Source organism: Lissotriton helveticus, chromosome 5_1, assembly GCF_964261635.1.
Source record: "Lissotriton helveticus chromosome 5_1, aLisHel1.1, whole genome shotgun sequence".
Classification (NCBI taxonomy): Eukaryota; Metazoa; Chordata; class Amphibia; order Caudata; family Salamandridae; genus Lissotriton; species Lissotriton helveticus.
In genome coordinates, this window is record NC_136065.1 from 603,648,931 (window position 1) to 603,672,728 (window position 23,798).

A 23,798-nucleotide genomic window follows, 5' to 3' on the forward strand; every position below is an offset into this window, starting at 1 on the left:
CTCGGTGAGATTTTCATGGAATGGGTCATACTTCATTTTGACCTATTGGACCATGTGTGGTCGTAGGTGCGGTAGATGAAGTTTCGTTCTCATGTGTTTTCTTTTAGGCTTATGGTAGTACCAGCCTCTCAGGATACTTTTGACAGTTAGCATTATCTTAATGACTAAGTCGCCCAGGGTGCTTTTTGTTTTATTGAGGGTTGATCCTTCTCTCTTTTTGTTTTTGTTTGATTTTTCTGTTGTATATGTCTCATGAGCTAGTTTTTCTTTCATTATATCTATAGTATATGGTGTATACACAGTTGACATTTCTCTTTGTTATGCATGTTTAAATTTAGTTCTGTTAATATAGAGTAAAGCAGGATATGTATTATACTTTTGCAAATTTTAATATGAGTAGCAGTTTTCACAGTAAGTTTGATATATGGCTGTATGTCATACGTTGTAAGTACATGTCTCTCTCTCTCTCTCTCTCTCTCTCTACTCTTTATCCATGCATAATAGAGAAAGAAAAAAACGGGAAAAAAACAAAATAATGAATTAAGGAGTGATCACAATTGATTAAAGTGTTTTTAAAATATAGTGATTGGCAAGCCTCTAATGATTGCAGTATTTGCACATTCAAAGATGGTGCTTATGAAACAGTCAAAGTGGCCTTTCACAGTTAGTAGATGTGTTGTCTGTCGTCACGGTTGCTGAAGCAAAAGAGCCCTTAAATGAGTTTTAGAGGAATCCTGTTTCATCTTAAACAAGGCTGTTTGGGTCAGCCAAAACGTGTTGATGAAATGATGTGTGAGAAATCAATAAGGAAATATTTTTACCATCTTGTGGAGTGCCGCTTTAATGTCCCCACAAGGATGTTTTTTCTTATTTTTACGATCTTGTGGAGTGCCGCTATAATGTCCCCACAAGGAAGTGTTTTCTGATTTGATATATATTATCTCCTTCCGTTTATGGGCGGTACATTTCTCCTCCGGCCAAACCGCGCCGGTATTACATTCCAAATCAGTGCAAAAGCACCACAAAGCAGGACACTGACCAGGAAGTCGGCATTTAATAATTTAATTTCAGCACAAAATACCCAACGCGTTTCTGTCTCAACTCAGACCTTGGTCACGGGTTGGTTAAAAACAGACCTGTCCTTCATTTATTTTCATTTGAAATACCGGTATTTCAAATGAAAATAAATGAAGGACAGGTCTCTTTTAAACCAAACCATGATCAAGGTCTGAGTTGAGACCGAAACGCGTTGAGTATTTTGCGCTGAAATAAAATTATTAAATGCCGACTCCCTTGTGAGTGCCCTTCTTTGTGGTGCTTTTGCACTGATTTGATGCCTGGGAAAAGGTAAAAAGTTAAGGAATCTGAGGCTCGACTATGTCTCTACCAGATAATTTACGGTAAGTAACTTGTTTATCATTAAACTGCAGTCCACTTAATTAGGCGCTTCAGTTAGTAGGTTATGAAATTGCATCTCCTTTGTGAGAATTTAGGTGCTTACAAATCGAGCAGCCATTTTAGCATGGCACTAGAATAATTTCCTTCATTTTTAGATTAGTCAGAATTCTACTCCCTTATCACTGCAGTGAGTTATGTATGAGAATATGGTTCAACAAGAAGACACTGCTCGTTATCCTCAACAGACTACTTCCTGAACTGAAATTGAGAGGAAGTGAGGAGAGTAACCTATTCTGCTCCTCACAATAAGACATGCAAAAGGATCAAACGTTCTTTTACTGTTTCATTTGATTTGCCGTGAGTGAAGCTAAGCCTTTCCAGCCCACAGGTGGGCTTCCTAGTGAGGGGCCTGTGTGTTTTAACAAAGGCTAATTTCATTTGCTGTTTATACGAGATTATCTCTATGTATGTTATTGTCACTAAATTAGAGACAAAAGACACACTAGTGAAATCTTCAAGCAGTTATTACAAATGTAGCTTGTATTTATGTATATGGTGTTTCTGTAGCGGAAACCTAGCCAAAAAGCAGAGGAGCGCTGTACATGGTCAAAGACAATCATAAGGTAAATGAGTAATAGGAGAGGAAGCAGAATTGTGGACTGTTATTTTTTTTTACATAACACTGATAGTTTCCAAATAGGGGATCCCAATCCCATTGATACAAAAGGATATGGTTAGAGGCTGTAGAACTCCAATATCAAAGAGTACAGAAGATGGTCATGATAGACCAGTTGATACAACTGCACACAATTCTCAGAAAAATTCTAAAGAGTAATGTCTTTAGTTGTTTACTTCAATGTTTTTTTTACATATTTTTCATGTCTGTGATAAGTCACTGCAGCATGGCAAATGCAAGTAACTCAGTGAGCAACACCCAAATCTGGCTCTCTTAATAGAAGGAACACGTATTTAATAAAGTAGCTCATTACATTGATTTTTTGGGAACCGAATGCAGTATTTAGTCTTTTCTGTGCCATGGAACAATCTTCCAGGGGGCTCTGTGCACAAGTGCAAAATGCAGAGAACTTGACCATTAAGCTGCATTTGTTTTCAGGCAGGGTAGATCCTTTAATAAAGGGCAGAAATGTGTTCCCGAAAAGCTGACTGGTGAGTTATTCAAATGACATAATTCTCCGAGTTGTAATGTGTGCATTTGTTTTTTAGAAAAACCCATTAGGGAAGGACTTTCAATAACAAATATTAATTGATGTGGCTATGAAAATGGTCAGCATTTGAAAAAAATACATTTGACCGGGACGAGCATGTGCCATAGATGATTTAGAGGATAAAAGAGCGATTTTGGTCAAATATGGCTTCTGAGTATTTTTTTTCTGCCTTGGAACGGAGTTGGCGATTGACCCATTCGATAACATCATTTGAAAGATGGCTGTATGTTCATTCATTTGAAGGTTTTTAGATTTTTATCCATTGAGTGCTAGTTAGTATGCATATATGCTTTGTACATTTTACTCCAGTAGCTTTCCATCATAGTGACATCCTTTTCCCTTTTTAGGAGCGCTTCCTACCGCATTGTTAATCCATCTGGTACTTGATAAAGCAGAGCAACAAGCATAACTTCTTGGAAAAGGACCATTGAAAAGTAACATTGTCTCTCTTATCGTTTGTCTTAGAGACGACTTGTAAAGTCCTTGGAGGATCTGTGCTCACAGTACGACCTGACTGTTCGGAGCGCCACGGGCGACGTTATCCAGTTCATCTATGGAGGAGATGGATTAGATCCTGCGGCAATGGAGGGGAAGGACGAACCCTTGGAATTCAAAAGGGTTCTCGACAACGTCAGAGTATGTTTTTCAGAATCTGCAGTTTAAGGCCTTCATGGGATGGGATGGGAGATGTAGGACTGAATAATTAAACACTTACCTCATACAAATAGAATGTTTTTAGTACAATAATAAATATTTTGAAACCCACACCTCTTCAGAAGGAAGGCCAACCTGTATTTTCCAGCATGTGAACATCTCTTTTGTGTTGTGGTATATTGACTACAAACTTCTATATTATGAATGTAATGCCCTTTCCATCCTTTTGTTGAGATTATTTTTCTCAACGTAATAACCTCACTGGAAATGTTTTGTAGGCCATCTACCCCTGCCACAGTGAACCTGCACTGAGTAAAAACGAGGTGGTCTTAACAGCTGAATCTATAATGAAGAAGAATGAATTCCTCTGCTGCCGTGATAGTTACCTGCAGGTACCTTATTTCTATTTCAATGTCTTGCTCTGACTAACACTTTACAGAAGTCCTTATTTTCCTTGCAATGGCAAAAGTCAGATACATTCAACTGCCCCATGTGTTGCACTAAGAGCTGCAACTCTGTTTGTTTTGTGATTTGCACTAAATCATATTACTACTTTCAAATGTCATTCACATGTTGTTGATTCCAAATGGAAAATAGTAGTTTTTTTTACATATATAAATATGCAACTGTATAGATGTTTTTGTAAAATGTAATCATTTACAAATTTCTCTTAGAAATTTTTATCTTGCACATTAAGTACCCATACTCCAGGACCTAGTGTGCAATTGAAGTATTATTACTTTGAATAGCTATCAACAAAACAGCATGTTTTAAAAAAATATTTCAAGCATGATCAATATGCAATCTTACATGTGAAATCCACGACCAAAAGTGATCAGATCATTTGGACAACCCTCAATAAAACAAAACGTTTTAGATGTATAAGTCAAATCAGTATATAACTTCGGGTGCATAAACCTCTACAAAAAAAGTGAAACATTATTATATTTATAAAACATTTGTGCTCATTTTATTGTACTCTTGATTGAGAGCCAAAGAAGACAACAATGGAGGCCAAGACAGTACACTCCTGTGACTGCTTTACATAATATAATGGCCAAACAGGGCTGGTTCAAAATAATGATATTTTCTTTGCTTGCTGTCAACTTTTCCAATAGCTCAGGATATGATTAATCTTTATTACAGAGCCCTCCCTTTTTTATGTTGATATAATGCCTTGCACAATAACGAGCACAGTAAAATACTGTTGTCTTCACACTTCTATACTTTCCATACCCTTCCATTATTACAAATAGGCTTTACAAAATGCTCTTATTCACTGCAGGCACATCACAGCAGTGAGAATCCCTGCTTGTTTTTCACTACTGTGACCTTCAACAGTCCAGATGCCATACGGGTGAGAAAGGGGGGATGGGTGTAGCTCCTTTAGGTTTCTTTTATCAACCCTCTCTAAGGTCTGATCAGGCCTCTCTAGCTGATAACCACAAAAACAGACCATACTGTAGATATGGTATTCCAACTTGTAATTTCTTTGACCGCCTTTATAGTTTGGATGGGGTAGATTGACTGGCCTCTGCTCCAGGCAACGTTGAAGGTATGAGGGAGATACAAAATAGCACTCCAGAGGAGATTAACCACGACTCGGGTACTTCGTGTAATGTGGATTTAACTAGGGCCTTAAGCCCCAGACAGGGTGAGGGACGTGTACACAGGATGGGAGGTGCTGGGGGGCACAGTATGCCTGTTGGAGCAGGAACTGGATCTACCGGGGATACCCAAATCATCCACCTTGGATCCCCCTAATGTAGTAGGGCCATTCAGCAACATATCCCTGGTAACACCAGATCCCACAACTCGCACAGTGGTGTCCTGGAACATCTCTGGGCTATGCTCAAAGGTTCAGAACCCAGTTTGGGAGGCCTTCATGGGGAATATGGAAATCTTATGGCTGCAGGAGACCTGGGCAATAGAAGCAATACACCTAAATGGCTATAAGACCTTTAATAGCCCGGCAGGGAGACCTAAAGGAGGGATTTTTACATATATTTCAAATAAGCTGCTGATAGCCAAGATTACCCTTCACCAGGGGGGGGGGATTATTTTCACGTGGTTGAGCTAGCCCCCACTGCAACCCACTGTATACTCTTGATCAACTTGTATAATAACACCAAGCAAAATTATCTTGAAAGAGTAGTAAAAGGTATTCTGGCCATAGTAACTAAAATCTCGAATGGGAAAAGCGGAGACATGTTGATTCTGCTGCTGGGTGATTTTAACTGTGGGCTATGCAATAATGCAGACACCAGATTTTGTGGCATTTATAATGATGTGGATAGTTGTACACACTTTATTCTTTCCAAGACGGGGACATATTTAATGACCTCATTTCAAAATTAGATTTGGCTTTTGTTCATGAGATTTCAAACCCCCCAGTAGGTTTTTTGCCTACATTCAATGGGAGAGGCCATGCAACCATACTTGATTTTATATTGATTTCACCTACACATGCTCACTTGATACTTTCTAGTGTGGTGGGTGATCTCGCTCTAAGCGATAATTTTCCTCTCCTTTTAAAACTTAACACTCACACGTATATGCAGAACAAGCATGATGTAAACACCCGCATGCAGGGAGCTGTAGAAGTGAACTCAGTGAATGGACTTTCATTAAAATGGTCTAAGGTTGATCCAGTCCAGTTAACTAGAAATGTCTTAGAGAAATGCAGGGTAGAGATAGATACTTGCTTAAGTGAGGACGCGTCGGACACATCAATATTAAGCTGCTCTGTAGAAATTACTAGGGCAGCAAGGAACCTAATGACAGTACAGTTTAATAAGAAGCCGAAATATTATGGATGGTTTAACACTAGGTGTACTAGAGCATACTCCAACCTAAAGAAGGTACTGCATTGTAAGCCAAGATCGATCCCCAACATTACAGAAGCTAGATTAGACTATAGGAGGACGATAAGAGAAAGAAAACAAACCCTCCGTAATGAGGCATGGGACTCACTACATAATGCAGCAGGGCAGACAGAAAGATAGTACTGCTTTTTGGAAGGTCCTGAGAACCCCTTTTTTAGCCTCTAGCGCAGGTCCTTCAGTGGAGATAGCCATTATGGAAAATAATGGATTACCCACTTCTCCAATTTATATAATGACCAGGGGAATTTAGGTAGCGATCCGGAAGTTTGGATCCCAAATAACTGGGAACATATTGACCTAGAAATTACCCTGGAGGAGGTGACCAGGGCCTTGGCACAAAGCGCAGGCGGCAAAGCACAAGGGCCCGATGGGGCTCCAGTTGACCTGTATAAACTTAATATCACTCTGTGGGGGCCCATATTAACCCAGGTCTTTAATGCTAGCAAAAGGTCTACCCTTCCCTCTACATGGGTAAAATCAATAATTATACCAATCTATAAAAAGGGTAACCGTGAAGACCTAAGATCCTACAGACCAATCTCCCTCCTAAATTCTATGGTCCAGGTACTAGGGAGGGTTATATTGGAACGTTTAGCTGATTGGGCCGAAGAAAAGATTATTTTATCAGATCTACAGTATGGGTTCCGCGATGGCCTTGGCACCATTGAGCAGTCTTCAAACCTTACACTTCTGATAGGCAAGTACACTAGAGCGAAAAAAGGCAGCCTCTATCTGGCCTTTGTCGACCTCACCGCGGCCTTTGACTCAGTAAAGCATAATAGGCTGTGGTAGGTCCTTACAAGCGTGGGGGTCGACCTACAAATTATCAAGCTCCTACGCCGAGTGTATAGTGACGCTTCTGCAAGCTTTCGTTTTGGCCAGAAGGGAGAATGCACTGAAGCTTTCCCAATCAGAAGAGGGGTCAGACAAGGTTGTGTCCTGGCCCCCTTCCTTTTTAATCTTTACATTAACAGATTCGAAGATGCACTGCTTACCCAGAGCATAGACTTCCCTCAAGCGGGCGGCTGACCAATTCCCGCGCTCCTTTACGCGGACGATGCCGTATTGATGGCTCGTACTCAAAACGGCCAGCAGAGAGCCCTGGACATTTTTAGTATGTTTATGGGCGATCTTGGTCTTCAAACTAATATAAGTAAGACGTATGTAATGAGGTGTAAGCAAGGGACGCAGAAGACTCGGGAAATTTTCATTGATGGGAAAAGGTTAGCGTCCACCCAAAAATTTTCTTACCTAGGTGTATTTTTTAACCAACAAGATACTTGGGCCCCTGCCATATTGGATAAAAAAACAGCCTTTGCTAGATCAACAGCGGTCTATCAAACTTCGCAAAGAAGTTAGGTAGAAAACCGCCTACAGAGCTGTTACATATATATAAAGCCAAGTGCGTCTCCATGGCAACCTATGGAGCCGGGGTGCGGGGCTTTGCCGATACTAACTCTTTGCAAAAGAAAGAAAATGCCTTTATAAGGTACATTCTCTCTGTCCCTCCTAGTACTTCAACTTTTATTTGCCACGAGGAGTTGGCCCTCTGCCACATAGGAGATCTGGTAAAATTAGAGCCAATCCTCCTGTGGCATAGAGTCTGGTGTAAGGATCAGACGGAGTTGAACAGAGAGAACCGAAAACATATCCCAAAGCTCGATGGGGCCCATAGAATTCCTTGGATTAAATTTGTACTTGACTTTATGAGCGAACTGGGTCACCCCAAATATTTTACCATTCCATCTTCAATGATTGCTATTTCAAGAAAGATGTTAAAGAGTGAGGGTATTCAGTTCCTAGAGGCCAAAAGACTATACAGAGAATCTGTATCTAAATCAACCGTGAGAGGTCATCAACTGTTACGTACCACCTTAGGAATGGAGCCCTATTTATCCTTTGTACCTGGTACTTTTGATAGACTCTTTCTTACTAGGTTAAGATTGGGTGTTGTCCACAGGCTGATGACATTCCCAAAAATGAACGATTGGCCCTGTACTCTTTCACTGTGCCCTTGCGATAACATCTCTGCCCAATCTACCATGCACTTAGTCCTATTCTGTAAATGTTATCATGATCACAGGAAAGTCTGGATTATACCCTTTTTAAGAAAACTTGGGCTTAGACAGTGCCCTGTAGCAATGTTCCAGCTTCAATTGTTAGAGAACGAACATGTAGCATGGAGGGTAGCCCAGTTCTTAAAAGATGCATTTCATATCAGGAAAAGTATTGTTATTATGGTATAGTATTGTAAAATTATTTGTATTGTGATTTTACTTGTAAATAATGTGATGTGCTTTTAAGTTTTGTGCTTTTATGACTGTTTTTATATAGCAGCCGAATAAAGCTTTCCTTGACTACTGTGACCTACCAATGCTTTGGAGCCAGCCATCTTACATCTTTGTTTACCTCTGTGTTTAAAATACCACCATTTTTAAAGTCTGTTTACAATGGAAAACAGGTTTGAAACCCATATGTAACAAAAATTGTAAATGGGTACCTGAATTAAGGGATGCGTTTCACCTTGAGGGTGCTGAGGGACATTATAGACAACTCGAGCTGTATTGACAATTGACAAATGTATTGTCTATTTCGTGTAATTCACAACTTCCCTGTTAAAAACATTCCTCCTATTCACAGTTACAGCTCTATAATTCTCTATGTATTCTTAGTCTTCTAGCTACTTCAAGCAGCCACTTTGTTTTAGAAGTGTGCCTTATCCTAATGCATGATCACCTGAAGTGTAGTTCAGTTTGTGCAGTGGAAGATCGACTAAAGAGTTTAAACCTATGTTGCATGCAGGGGACACCTGTAGCAGCAAGTGGAGGAAATCCAATTGTAATAAAGGGAGGGCATCTCACTTTACTTTGGTTACCTCTGGTCCTATCTTCCAAACTGTACAACTGCAATTCTACAACTGTAGTTCTGCAATGCATTTGTTTCAGCTGTACTAAGTGTTCAGTGCTTTGTCTTTGAATTATTTTCAGTGCTCTGTGCAACACATTTTCTGGTATCTTATTTTGTGAACTTGTACAGCTGAAGCATGATACAACTCTGTGAATGCTTCACTTTAAGCTAATATCAGTGGAACTGTTCAAGTCTTTTAATATCAGTATAGCTAACCACACTGTATTTTCAGCCATCAGCCTTTGGGCTTTTCTTAATGTGTCCTATTTGGGCATCCTCAATTCCTACTAAAAAAAAAAGCTCTCTGCCATCTGCACTCAAAATCTATTCTTTTACTCCCACTGTCATAGCCAGCTTTAGACCACTGTCCAAACCTCCTTTGTCAGTCATGTCATTCAGTACTAAAGTCAGAACCTTCCCATCTCAGTGCAGGCAGGCCTTCCCGCCGTCAGGAATTGAGAGAAGTCACACTAATCTAGTGAATGTCTCGCACAGGAAACGGCTTGTCAGTGTTCTTAATGGTCTGATACTATGTGTAACTGACATCTCGCCATATGAAGGACTATGTACTTTTTATGAGCCATTGGCAACAAATGTGATAGGGAGTGTAGATTCTGCATTAGGTTGCATAATTTCCATCTAAGTAGAAAGAATGCCCACATCCCTTTATTCTACATAATTAGGATAATTGGAGTCCACTTTGGGCTTATGTTTTCCTCATTTTGTTTGATATTTGTAGGAAAGGGCCCCTTTTTGTATGGTCAATCCCCTCCCCCACTTTTTGTTTCAAATGCTGATGGCTATGACTCTGATGGCGCACTGGAGTCTCCCAACCAGACCCAAGTGCCTGTGTTCTGTTTAAAAACTTGTATGTTCGATTTGGTAATAGCAAATTGGCAAAAACGTTGCACCTTTTTAAGTCCCAGGCAGGGGCGGTGGGTGACATTTGAAAGTGGTGGGGCGCAAGTGATTTGCATACAGCACCGTAGCGAGCGAGCGCAGCGAGCGAGCCCGAACCCCAAATGTGGGGTTGGGGGGGATAACCCCCCCCAAGAAAATTTTGAAAAAAAAAAGAAGAAAAATCGTGCATTTTCAAGCAAATTTGAGAAACCAGGAAGGTTAATAAAGCAATTGTGAAAGTGCAGTTATTACATTAATAGATGGCATAACACAGGTAGCTGCTTATTCAGTATAACCACAGAGCTTCATACATTCCGTCCTATTACGCTGCTGAATTCAGACTATAAGACTTTCATGAAAATCTCAGCTCTAAGAGTAGCAGAAGTTGCACAGCAGTTGGGAAACAGCCTTTACAAATTCAGAAACAACTGCATGGAGCAAGGAATAGCAAAGCCAGACAGGGAGGGTGGTGAACACAGACACCAGTAGAAGGATTTAGCCACCACCTCCTCCAACATAGTCAATCACTGGGCAATAAGTTAATCGGGTCCATCATGCCAACCACTATCCAGTAAGACTACTCTCCTCAAGAGAACAAGAAACTCCACTAAATTCCAAATCAACAGAGAACAGAAAAGACGGCAGCATTCACAATAGGCGCTGAGGCCATAGTTATGGTGGGAATGTGCCATGAAGGGTCTAGTCTTAGGCCTGCACACAAACCATAAATCATGTATATCAAACCGTCCATTGTTTGTCCTACATGCAAACTATAAGCCATATATGTGAAATGATCAAGTCTTTGGACTGCACATGGTCCTGAAGTCACATGTATGATAGGTCCAGTCTGAGACCTGAAGACTGACTACAAGTGACAGATATGAAAAGGTCCAATCTGAGACCCACACATTGAGCATAAGTCACACAAATAAAAAGGTTTTACTCCTTTACTGGCACTGACCACAGGCCACGTGTATGAGCTTTTCCAGTAACAGATCTGCACATTTGCAACACATTACATCTATCAAAACATCCAGTCCTAGAACAGTACCCTGACCACAAGACATATTTATGAAAGTGTACATTGCTTGGCTGTGAACTGATCACAGGTCACACATATAAAAAGGTTTAAACCTTGACCTGCATACTGACCAGAGTCTACGTATAAGAAGGACATCCTGTGTTATGCATGCACACTCTCTACTGTATACTGTCTGACTAATACACACAATGCAACGATGGTATGAAATGTTAGCTTTGAGGTCACAGAAACCATGTGAGGGTGTAAGCAGCTGCAAACTAGAAGGTAGAAGGCCTGCTTTTGTAAATGCAGAAGCACATTGTTCATCCAGCACTGCACTGAGACGGATAAGAAAGGAGGAGCAAACAGTGCTGGTAAAATTCTGCCTTATAAAGATCTTTGCCAGGAAGACAGATGGTTTAAATTAATATGGGAATTAGAAGTTAGCAAAATAACACATTGACACTCAATCGTATGAAAGGTTATCAATGCGAAAACATATGTAAGTGGTATTAAAAAACTATATTCTCTGTACTAATTTATGAAACCTACATCTTAGTGTAGTTTCCTGTTCTGAGGGTAAAGTCAATTTGGATATGTATGTGTGGTGCAGCGTGAGGGGGTGGGTGGGGGGCGCACAGAGGCAGTTGCCCTGGCGGCTTGCGTAAAATTCTTAGGGGCATTTTTAGAGGCGCAAATTTTTTAACGAAAAGTGAAAGAATACTTGCCCTGCTCCTGGCGCTGGCAACCAACCCACGCTATTCCGCTGTGTAACTGACATTCAATTCCACATATTTAAAATGTAATATTAGAACTGAAAGACCCTGCAGTGAAAGTGAAGGTGCTGCTGCTGCATTGTGGCGGGACATTACGCTCTCCTGCTGCTCCGAATGAGACTGGATTTAAAACGGTGTCTCCTATACAGATTACATACATTCTACATGCATGTATCAGCCCTTGCCCAAAGGTTAAAACCATAACAAATCTCATTGTTGTGGAATTCATTATTTTAGTTTCCGCAGAATAGATTCTGGACACTGACTTGACCCTTCCAAGTGCTTTGTAAACTGATAAAAGTGGTTTATGTTTTTAAATAACATGAAGCATTTACAATGCAAGTGGGCCAGTTTTCTCTTGTGTACCATACGCTCTTTACCCCTCCACAGTTGTCTTAAACCTACATACAATCACTATTAGGTTTTACATTACCACTAAATACAATTGCATCAATTCTTGTTTACCATCTTCCAGGGAGGCTGGCCTACAGTACATCGAGCAGTGCCAGAAGGACTGGTCTGAAAAATCAGTATGCAGACGTGTTTTCTGTTTTGAGGGCCCATTTTATGGTCTGGTGGGCCAACGTTTGCTATGGATTTCCCTGATATTACCACAAATACTCCCTACAGCAAGCACAAATACCACAAGAAGAGCAAAAGCATAGCGTGAATGGAGACCGATAGGACTCCAGAGAGGCAAAATCAGCAAAGTCTACAGGCCAGGCTGGCAGGTGGCAGCTGAGGGTGGGAGAAGTCTGTGGGCAGTTTTAAGTTAATACCACCCGGGACCGTCCGTAACCCAGACCCACTTACCGGAGGTCGAGGAGAGGTACCGCCGGAGTCCGGACTCAGTCAGTCAGCTGAGCTCACTCACTCACTGTAGTGCGGCTGCGGCGTCGTGACTCTCACTCATGTCACGTGCCGCCATCGGGCTGTGCTGTGGGGCTGGGCCTGGGCTTCTAAAGGTCTAGCTGGGGCTTCTAAGGTCTACCATGGGAATGTGCTCCCTCAGGAGAGTGGTCTGGTGGACTGTTCATGAAGGCTGAACCTGGTTCCCCAGAACCAAATTCGGCAGCTCTGGCGTAGTGCCACATCCCCCAATGAACACCATACTATCCCACTGAGACACCCACACTGCCTTCAGCTACAACCCAGTAGTGCCCGGCTATATATACCTGGATGCGGCTCAATTCAAATTATGCACAGGAGTGAAATGCTGCTTGGAAAAAAAAGTACTTTCCTGGAAAAAGCAAACCCTCATATGGATGCAAGATTAAGTAAAGCATGTGAAATGTAAGTAGAACAACATGGCTACCTTAAATCTTTTAAACTCATTATCCAGAAATCAAGAGTGTTTTTTACTGAAACTTTAAGCACCACTACAGATCCCTGGAGGGACCAGTATCACAGTCCATTGCTTATATCCTATGAACCGTGAGCAGTATGGTTTAAAAAGACTACATTCCTAAACACAGAGCTGTGGTACGCATTTTATAAACTAAAATAAGGAAAAAAGCGGATAAGGATCACATTAATCGGTTTCCACTCCACCTATCTACCAGGTATTGCAGTACCTCCAGGAATGGTGCACCTCATCACCCAGGGAAAACAATGCTGTTCAAAGAAAGAGGAGAAAACAAAAAGCAGTGCTTCGTTGGCAAACTCTGTAAAGTGGCACTACTGTGTTTGGATGTTAATAAAACTAATCTGGCCACTTTGTGAACGCTTAGTGGGGCTACGCCCCTACGCCCCAATGGACGCACCGCGGCTGGTTATGCATAATAATAACCTTTGGTCTTGCCATAAAATGTACTGTTGTCTATGCGTATACTTTTCTGCTTTCCATAAGGGTCTAAAGGAATACAACTGCCCAATTTTTTGATTGCTTATGTGTAACACTATGGTTTTAGTGTGCGTATGAGTGACATTCTACTGGCAAATGTGTGCCTCTTTTAGTGGCACTTTGACATGAGTAAATCAAAGCAATTATCAGTATTTGGGTACCTGTCTGTGAGTTTACTGTTATTGTATCCAGTTAACTAGCACAAGAATGAACGCGTGCTAGTTAACCGGATACAATAACAGCTTTGCTGTCTGAATTTTCTTGTCGTACTTTTTTACGTTTATAATATGTTTTTGATTTTTGCATTTATTTGAATGATTACTAACTGGTAATAAACCCACTAAACTTTAATTACTAGTTCCTGGTTCTTATTGTGTGACCAAATGGGTTACACAAACTTTAAATTGTTTATTTGAATATCGACTCCCTTTTGCCTCTGACAACCAAAAAGATATATGGCAGCATCTTCCTGCGGGCTCCCATCACTCATAAGTACACTGAAACCATGGAAATATTACACAGAACTATTGCATTGCTGCCAAGTTTTCAAATTGCTTTCATGATTAAACTAGATATTAGTATACACACGTTCATGAGTCTCTAGTTTTCTACAGTGAATACGCTCCAGGGGTACATTTGAATGCTTCACTCCATGTTGCTAAAGTTAGGGCACACAAAGTATATAGTGTTAAATGCACATAAATATTGCGTTTCTGTGACGTGTAAGGCTGGGTACTAAATTGCGCTGTTCCTGTGACATTCAACGACCAAATTTATAACACTTAAAAGTGACACTTTTTGCAAGTAAAACCAAGATTACAGTGCATGGAAAGAGCTAAAAATAAGAAATTGATTACAATTAGCACACATGTGACAGCTACTCTTGGCTCTCTGCAGAGAGGCCAGGGATTGATGTGCATTTTTTCTGAACACCACAATTACAGAGACTAACATTGCCTTCTGCCACATGAGAACCATGTCTTGCCTCTGTTACTGTACCTCTGACATGAGAACCTGGCTTGCCTCTGTTACTGTATCCCTGTTATTATATCTGTGTGCCAGACATAAAGTAAAGAAGCTGGCACATACTCCGATGACTTGGTATTCATGGCAACCTTGGTCCTGGGCCCAGCTCACACTCTTGCAACTACCTCAGATACCACAAACAGCAGAGATTAGTAAGTGATGACTGTACGGCAGCGCTGAGCTGCTGCACCTCGAACAATTCACACAGGGCTCTTCAACCTGTCACTGCATTTTAGTGAGGTAGTACAGGCGCTAAAATGCGTTACACCAACCTGTGATGCACAACACTTAGCAGGACGGGTAGTGGTGAGGGTGACAAAGGAGCTCGAAGTTGGTAGCCTGGTGGTGTGGGGTATCATTACTAATGCATTGATGGAAGTTTTTAGTGCAGCTGTGAAGTGGGGTGTTAGTGGAGATAGTGTGATATGAGAGTGAATTGGTAGGGTTAGTAGTATAATGGATGGAGTGATAATGCAGTGATGGCAACAAATCAAAATGGCACACAAGCAATACCTTCGAACAACAGGCCAATAAAACACCACTATATAATGCAGAACACAAGAAATACAGCATAACATTACAGACTATACAACAGGCATCACAACAAAAGTTGTTCTTTCTTTTTTGGATCCATTTCACCAGGGATCGAAGCACCGTTTCAGCGAGTGAGACAGAAAGAGACGGGGCAGCAGACAACGGCAGATGAGGAAAAGTGGACATTTCAAAACTTAATGAATCTTACCTTAATACACTGGCACCTAAAGAACCTCCACAACAGAAGCAGGCTGCACGGCCAGTTCTTTGCTTGCCACTCCTGAGACGCTACACGAATGAAACTTAAACTACTGAAAAAGTGACAACGACGTCACGGCGCGCGCACATCCCGAATGGCCAATCACTGCATGGCTTCACATGCTGTGATTGGCCATGATATGCAGTCAGTGCTGAGGCAGTGTGCCACCCACCACCAGCCAATCCTGGCGCTAGGGGGGCACACTGACTACTCGCCCTCTGGTGCCTTTGAAACCCCGGGCCCGGCTAAAGCAGCAACCCCCCTCCCCCGGCCCCTTCGGTCCCTCTCTGTCAGCCTTGTAGCGCATGCGTCGGCTAGGTGCCACCCTAAAATCCTCATGCGCAGAGACAGTGTCTGCAGACTGCTGGCCTTCTGCAGACTCAGGCCGTCACTCAAGCTGGCCAGCCCCACCCCCTAAGCATCTGTTTTTTCCCCCGGACTGAAGCGCAGCGCTGCGGGGCTTTCCTGTGTAATTATTTAATTGAGGTGCTGGCTGCTCTTGTCACGGTGCGTCCAGGGCTTAGTGGGGCTACGCCCCTACGCCCCAATGGACGCACCGGTACTCTGGGCATAAGTGGCAAAAGAGTCCCCAGGGCCGCTGCACAGTTTTGTACCTCCCTAGGAAACCCAAGCAAACTACTGACAGCAGGCCTGCCATTGCAGACTGCAGGAGCAGTGCAAACTGCTCGAACTAGACTGCCCTCACCATGTGTGACAGTCAAATACACTACCTGTAATATGTCAGACGCCCCTACAGTAGACCTCCTCAGCCCAGGAGGCAGGGTGCAGTATATTAAAGGTGAGGACATAGAAGTGCAAACCTATATGTCCCTATATCGGTGTTCCCCATTGGAAACTATTATTAGTGGTCCATATGATAACATGGGCTGCCACCTGGGCATTCTCGAGGTTTGCAGCTCCATAATGGTACTGCAGAAATATGTCATGTTTGATACAAAACAATGTTCCTTCTCACCCCTGACATGAATCTCATGCCCTGTATGATGTTCCATACACCAATGTGGCCACCTTAGAGGTTGCCCACCTCATTGTCCGAGCTTCACTGTGTTCTGGCTGACCAGCCCGCGCTTTCCCACGCCTGCTGCTGCCAAGACAGGATTCTGATATCCAGCCAGGCAGTGTGATCACTCTCAGGAGTCAAAAATAAAGGGCTGGGCAGGAAAGAGGTCACACCTCTCTCCTCCCAAGCTGCACCGCCTCTTTTATGCACCAGGGCTGACTCCAGTGGAGAAAACAGCCCTCCGCCTGCCCCAGGCACAGTTGCACCTGGGCATGCTAGTACACTCCCAGAAGGCTGGCCACACCTCCAGGGTGGACAGCCTGCTCTGTACACACAGTTTGATTTTTGCCTTCTTTAGGTGTGGCAGAATAGAGGGTTCTGAGTAGAAAAGGTGACCTACACCCTTGTATGTGGTCACCTTAGGTACAGAGTAGCTGTATATTGGCTACTAGCTCCCACACCCCTAACTCCCCCTCAATCTAGGATTTATGGGACAACCCCCCCTCCCAACAACGCCAGTACCTGAGATCTGAACAATTGCATATCAAGGAAGGACCAAGAGGAGACCCATGTCGTCGACACCAGGTCTTTGCCCACAGCACCACCGCAAAAGAGTGATACTTAGTCTCTGTGGCAACAGACTTGGAACTGAGTGAATGACCCTCTTCCTTGCCTAAAACTCGACACTGCTGAAGATAGGAACCCCTGGGGAAGGCAGAAATACCCTTAGACTCCCCTGGACTAGTGACACTAGTCCCCCTTCAAACTGCAGTTAAAAACACTCACCGGATCCAAAGAATCGCTAAAGTTTCAGGCCCCTAGTTGACTCCCCGGACCCAGTGAAATTCCAGTGCCTTTTTGCTGTGCTTACTGCTGCCAAGTTTTGTTGGTTACCAATCCAGTAACCAACCCCCACATTACGTGGGATTCCAGATTGATATCTTGTTTTAGGTACTTTCAGTTTAAAAATCGAGACCCTTAAGCCTTTTTAATAATTGTTATGTGGTTATAGGGGGTAATGCTAAGCTGGGGGTGAACAACCGTTACAACGAAATTATTACAACGCACTACCATTACAACGCGGTCATTACAACGCAAACCATTACAACGCATTGCGCTGGGGGGCGCTCTAGGATAGGGAATACGTTTAATTTACTATCCAACACCTTCCCTAGTGTCCACGGGGACTGGTGTTGGAATAGTAAATTAAACTATTCACTATCCAGCACCCCAAAGCGCTATGGCCCACATGCATCATTGTGTCTTTTTGCATTTCTTAATTTGCGAAAAATAAGGAATCGCAAATTAAGAAATGCAAAATGATATGCATCAATATTTTCGGTATTCTTGTGGGATTCGGTAAAAATCACATTTTTTACCGAATCCCAAAGAAATACCGATTTCTTAACTACATTTTCGCAATTTCCATTGATTCCTATGGGCCAAAAGGCCCATAGGAGTCAATGGAAATTGCGAGTGGCACTTTGAAAATTTCATGGGTGCAGGGGGGGGTCCAAAGGACCCCCCCATGCACCCCTGAAATGTACTTTTCAGCATAAGTTACATACACACATGTCCTAAGGACATGTGTGTGTGTAACTTTACAGTTTAAAAAATGCATTTTTGTGCATATTTAATCAATTTCGCAATTTACCACGAAGTTGAACTTCGTGGTAATTTGCACTTCCAATTTTCAAAAAAAGCATTTTTTTCTATAATGATGCATAGCATTTAAGAAATCGCACAATTGCGATTTCTTAAATGCTAATGCAATTTTAGAAATCGTAAAAAAGATGCGACTTCTAAAATGGCATGATGCATCCCAACAAGCACTTTTGCATTCGCAAACGGCCGATTTTAAGGAATCGCACCGTCTGCGACTGCAAAAATGCTTGATGCATGTGGGCCTTTGCGTTGTAATGGATTGCGATGTAAAAACCGCGTTGTAAAGGCAGGCATTGTAATAGCCTGCGTTGTAACGTCATACATCCTAAGCTGGGCTATAATACTACTCTTTGTGATCCTTAATTGACAGCTGATAATTTACTATGCACTCATACTGGTTGCATGGATCTGAAGCTGCTTAATAGTTTATGTAATTTTGGGTTTCTCAGCATTGTGAAATTTTGGGAAATCTTTATAAACCGCCCGTACGTTTGTTGGGTGGGGTAAAAGTTCAGTTATAGGTTATATTTTCATCTCCAAGAACATGAAACCTTTCGCCTCCTTGGCAGGAGTGACTGAAAATATCTTTAGTTACCAAAACCTGCTTCAGTTTGTGCTCAACCTACCAGATCGTGTTCAACCATCTGTTCCTTTCCAACCCGTTGAATTCTCTTATCTGAAAGAGATACGTTAGTGATAGATTCCTTACCATAGAATATCCCCAGGCGTCAGACTGGATCCGGAAAGTTTTGCTTAGCAGTACTCCTGCGCGCCAGTAGGTGGCATCCTGCGGTTCCGTGTCCGTCGCTGGCATTGTATGCGCCGAGATGACATCACGGGACCTACTTAGGCACTACCCCTGCGCACTGGCATCAGTTCTTTCTTTTTCCGCTCCAGTAAGCGCAGATTCAGTTAGACCACGTACCCTAGTCATTGTTTGATTATCTTTTTGAGACTTTTGTCTCGTGTGGTTTTCTCTGGTGCTAGTAAGTATGCCTGGTTTTAAGTCTTGTGGGACCTGCCGTCGCAATATGTCGGTGGTGGACTCTCATGACGTCATTCTCTACTGCCTGGAGCGCGACCATGACTCCTGGTCCTGTCTGAACTGTAGGGCGATGGCCCTGAAGGCCCTGAGGGAACAGCGCCAGAAGTTGTTTGAAGTTTGGCATTCGTCCCGTGCCGTTCGAGATCCAGGGGTTGTTATGTAAAATGTAAATGTAAATGTATAGGAATTTATATAGCGCAAATAACCAAGCGGTTTCTAAGCGCTTGCTTAGGGAACCCGTCCTGGTATTCCCCTGTGAGATAACCCCGGCAGGGTATCCACAAGGTGAAAGCCAGGCATCCCGCCGCGAGGGGCCGTTGTGGAGATTAAGCAAGCTATTGCCCAGAGTCGCAGAGTGTGAACCCGTGAATCGAGTAGGCACCGGAGCGAGAATTGTCGAGTCCATGGACATTTTAGGACTCGAGACCCCGCCGAGCCGGGAATTGAACCCTGGTCCCGGGCTGTCCTCTGCTTCCAGGTCTGCCTCCTCTAACCAGTGAGCCACACTTCTCCACTTCCCGTGACCGCTTGCGGAGTCGTCACCACCACTCCTCTTCCCCTTCGGATTCGGGTAAGAAACGGCACAAAAAGAAGTTGAAGAAGCGTTTTCGCTCTCAGACGTCCCCGGATGCGGACAAGGGGGACAGGGTCTCCGCCCCTGCGGCTCCTTTTGGAGCCTGGAAGTCCAGCGACCTACCCGTCATATCCGGGTCAGTCGACGACTCCCACACAAATGCAACAATTCCTTGCTGCCACGGACCGCCTGTTTAGGCCTCGGGCTCCCGCCGGTGCACCTACGGGCCCTGTGGACCCATGTCTGGATCCTGCTGGTTCCTCGACTCCTGAGACGGATCCAGCCCCGGCGCCGCCAGCAGCTCTGGCCCCGGCGCTGCAGGATCCTGCGCCCCTGGCTCCGGCCTCGGCGCAAAGAGGTCCCATGCTGCCAGCTCCGGCCCTGGCGCTGCCCTCGGCTCTGCCGGTGGTGTCGTAGTGGATACCGCTGGTTCCACCCTTGCCCCGGTTCCCGGAGGGATTTGTCCCCATCTGGGATCTGAATTGGGAACCGGTGCCGGCTTGGCCCTGGCCGGCGCTGTTCCCGGCACCGTTTATTCCTTCACAGGTCCCTGCCCTGCCGCGAGGCCTGTGCCTGCGGCGCCGGCGGAGGAGGATGACTGGGAAGGGTTTGAATACCCTCTGGCTCGTCAGTGTGATTCTGAGCAGGACTGGGTGTCTGGACGACTTGGAGGAGGCTGGTGGCCTCGACGTCTCCTCTGATCCGGAGCTTGCCTCTCCCCCGCCGACTATGGAGGAAGGCGCCTCGTATACGGTGGTGCTCAGTCGGGTGGCTGAGGTCCTTAACCTCGATCTCCCCACGGTGACCCTGAAAACAAATCTCCTCACTGAGGTGCTCCAGCCGGCGTCCACTTCATCAGAGCCGCTGCTGCCCTTTAATGATGCCCTCACCGAAGTCCTGTTGGGCACTTGGTCATGGCCCACCACAGGGGCCCCTGTGCCTTTCCCATGGCTCCGCCGTATAAGGACTCTAAAAAATTGGAGCAGTTTTGCAAGTGGTTGTTCTCTTCGCCCAGCTTATGGCTGCGGTCAGTGAACACCGCATGCCTTCTGGGCCACTATTCCCACGCAGTGTGGGTACCGTTGCTGAGGTGTTGCCTCAGTGCCCGGAGGAGGTCCAGGCTGTGCTGTGTGCAGGCTGTGGCTAAGAACGCAGCTAGGTTCGCCAGTCGTTGTGGCTTGCACACCGCGGACTCCCTCGGTAGGGCAATCTCCACGACCATGGCGCTTCGTCGCCATGCCTGGTTGAGTTCCACCCGGTTCTCCCTGAACGTCCAGAGCTCGCTCATGGACATGCCTTTTGACTGCACTCGCCTGTTTGGTGATAAGGCCGACACTGCACTAGAGCATTTTAAGGACTCTCGAGCTACGGCCGAGGCCTTGGGCATTTCCACCACACGCCCGGCCACGTCTACCTTGCATTCCTTTCGTAGCCATAGCAGATGTGCCTGTGCCCGTTCGTTAAGCCAAAAGCCTGCGCAGAACTAAACTCGGCGTGGGTGTGGGGGCCGCCGGGGTGGCTCTGGGGACCGGCGTGAGGGTCAGCCCACCTACACCCTGCGACGTCCACCTTGAAACTTTCCTAGTCTGAGCTTCAGGTCGCTCACCACGCCGGTGGGTGGCAGGATTCGACATCACCTTCCCTACTTGCGTTCTGACACTTCCGACAAGTGGGTGCTGCAACTCGTCCGGAGGGGTTACTCCCTCCCCTTCGAGTCTACCCCCCAGCCATGCCACCTCAGTTCCACCGCATGTCGGGGGATCACTTCGCACTTCTCTAACAGGAAGTTATGGCCCACTTGGCCAAGGGGGCCATGGAGCGCGTTCCTGGGCCAGAAGTAGGACGTGGTTGTTATTCCCACTACTTTCTGGTCCCCAAGAAGGACAAGGGGGGCTTGCGCCCCATCTTGGACCTCAGGGAATTCAATCGCTTCCGCTGGAAGGAGAAGTTCAAGATGTTGACTCTGGCTCTGGTCTTGGCTGCCCTCGACCCTGGAGACTGGATGGTAGCGTTGGACTTGCAGGACACAAATTTTCACATCCCATCGGAGTTTGGTCCTTTCTGTAGTGAATGCAGAAATGTAACCCTCACGCCATACGGAGCGATCAGCAGCGGGAACAGCCTGCACTGGTTGAAACTTGTGCACTGCAGACACATGACTGTCATTTTTTTCTCATTGGGAAAATTAGAGACTGGCGCTCGTGACATCAGTGCTGATGCCGCACCGGGTGAATATGTTACATTGTAGCCTAACCCTGAGCGAGCTCAGCTGAGCCAGCCCTCAAGCCTGCAGCAAGGAGCACGGACAGCACGCTGCAGCACCTTTCTCAGGTTCACACAGTGGTTATAGTGCTCCAGACTGCTGAGGAGGCGCTATGAATGCGTGACTTTGCATTTCAGTCCAGTAATGCGGACCACCACACTGAAATGCGTTAGTCTAATGCCTAATGCGTGGTACTTGGCAGGGCTGTTTTTCATATGTAGAAGATCATATTAAACTTGCTCGCTATGCTGCTCTTGTTGATGGCGGTTTTGAGCAATCAACATACGTCCCTTAATCGAGAGGTGATTTTAGATTGTTTAACCCCTTCCAGGCTGATGACGAGCTCAGCTCGTCATAAGCGTACCCTGCCGTGCACTCATGATAGGCTGAGCTCGTCATGAACCGCGGGGTTTTTAAAATCGCCACGCACAGCGGGAAAAGCCGCCGCAGCGATGCGGTTAAGTTGTGATGAAGGGCACAAGATCACATGGTTGGGATTCATAGAGATTTGCGGGGGGTTCCGGGCAGACCTGAGTTATTTTCGTCTCCACCTAGGTTGGGCGAGGGTGAGAGGGGTAAGATTAAGGTACTATTCTTGAAATCTGCTTCTGTTCTAGGGAGCGACGAACTTTGGATAAACCTGCAATGAGAGAATATCTAGTTATCAGAGTTAAGCACAGCCTTGAGCCTTACCTTTTCTTGGTGAGAAATCTCTGGGAATGCTCACTGTTCACCAAGTTTCGCGCTGGCTCAAATTCAATATCATCCCTGTTTCCCAACAGGCCGATATGACTAAAAAATATTAGTATGACCTTGTGACAACCCTTCTCTGCTAACACTAGAGCACTTCATATTTTTTTGCTGCTATTACGAGCCTTTCAGGCAGTCACTTATTACCAATCCTCAAAGTTAATGGGTTGCAGCAATTTTAGACCAGCATTTTATTTTCTCTGTATGATTTCTGAGGTGACTGTTTGTAATGTCTGTATTTTATTATTTGTAATTTACGGTTTTTAGAGGATTTTAAGATGTGATGATTCTTTTATGGACACTATCATGTTTTTATGTATGCTTTGTCTTTTATGGTCAAATAGTGACTGAATAACTATTATACCGATTCAGATGTGTGCTTGTATTGTACAAGAGGATGGTTTGTGTTCCGTTTATTTAACTTAACAAAAAAAATCAATTATTCACTTGTTAACTAGTGCAAATGTAATCCTTTCAAGACTGAAGTTTCGCTTTACCGAGATTAGCATCCTCTCTGTGCAAGCCTAGGTGTAGATTTCGAACCTGGTCTCTCAACCTGCTCCATGTTTTAAATTCAAAAGCGAGATTTCCTAGTTATATAAATGTTGTCTTTAATTATGGAAGTACGTGCAGTGACAAGCTTTTGTTTCTTCTCCCTCCAGAGATTTAGAATATCTTCCCCTTTATTGCGCTGTTCCACAATGTTATTTGTGTATCTTGTCTCATCTAAAGTTTGGGAACAACCAGTTCTTGTATCTAATGATAGTTGTTGCCAACAGGCTCCCACAAGTCCTTTTATTTACCTCACACACACTTCAGCTGCGCAGGCCTGCTGGCTCGCCTCTTAGTTCACCAATTAAATACACTTCAGGGCTATAAACCCGATCATGTGGGCAGAAAAATAATTTACCGATGGTAAAGGTGCAAGGTTTTCCTCTGTAAGTGCAGTAATTTCATCTCACATTCTTACTGTTCATGTGATTTGCAATGCACCAAACGCCCATTAATGAGTCAAGACTTTACCTTTCCTTCACGTTTGGCAGTGTGAAAT

General features: G+C 44.2%; 1 protein-coding gene across 2 annotated transcripts in view; it reads left to right on the forward strand.

Annotated features, from left to right (window-relative positions):
- POLR3A (RNA polymerase III subunit A) overlaps nucleotides 1-23,798 on the forward strand; it is a 284,112-nt gene that overhangs the window by 193,905 nt on the left and 66,409 nt on the right. For both annotated transcript variants that reach the window (XM_078642965.1, XM_078642966.1), the window contains exons 20-21: nucleotides 3,090-3,260; nucleotides 3,557-3,670. In XM_078642965.1, coding sequence (XP_078499091.1) covers nucleotides 3,090-3,260; nucleotides 3,557-3,670 — 285 coding nt within the window. The remainder of the gene's footprint in view (nucleotides 1-3,089; nucleotides 3,261-3,556; nucleotides 3,671-23,798) is intronic.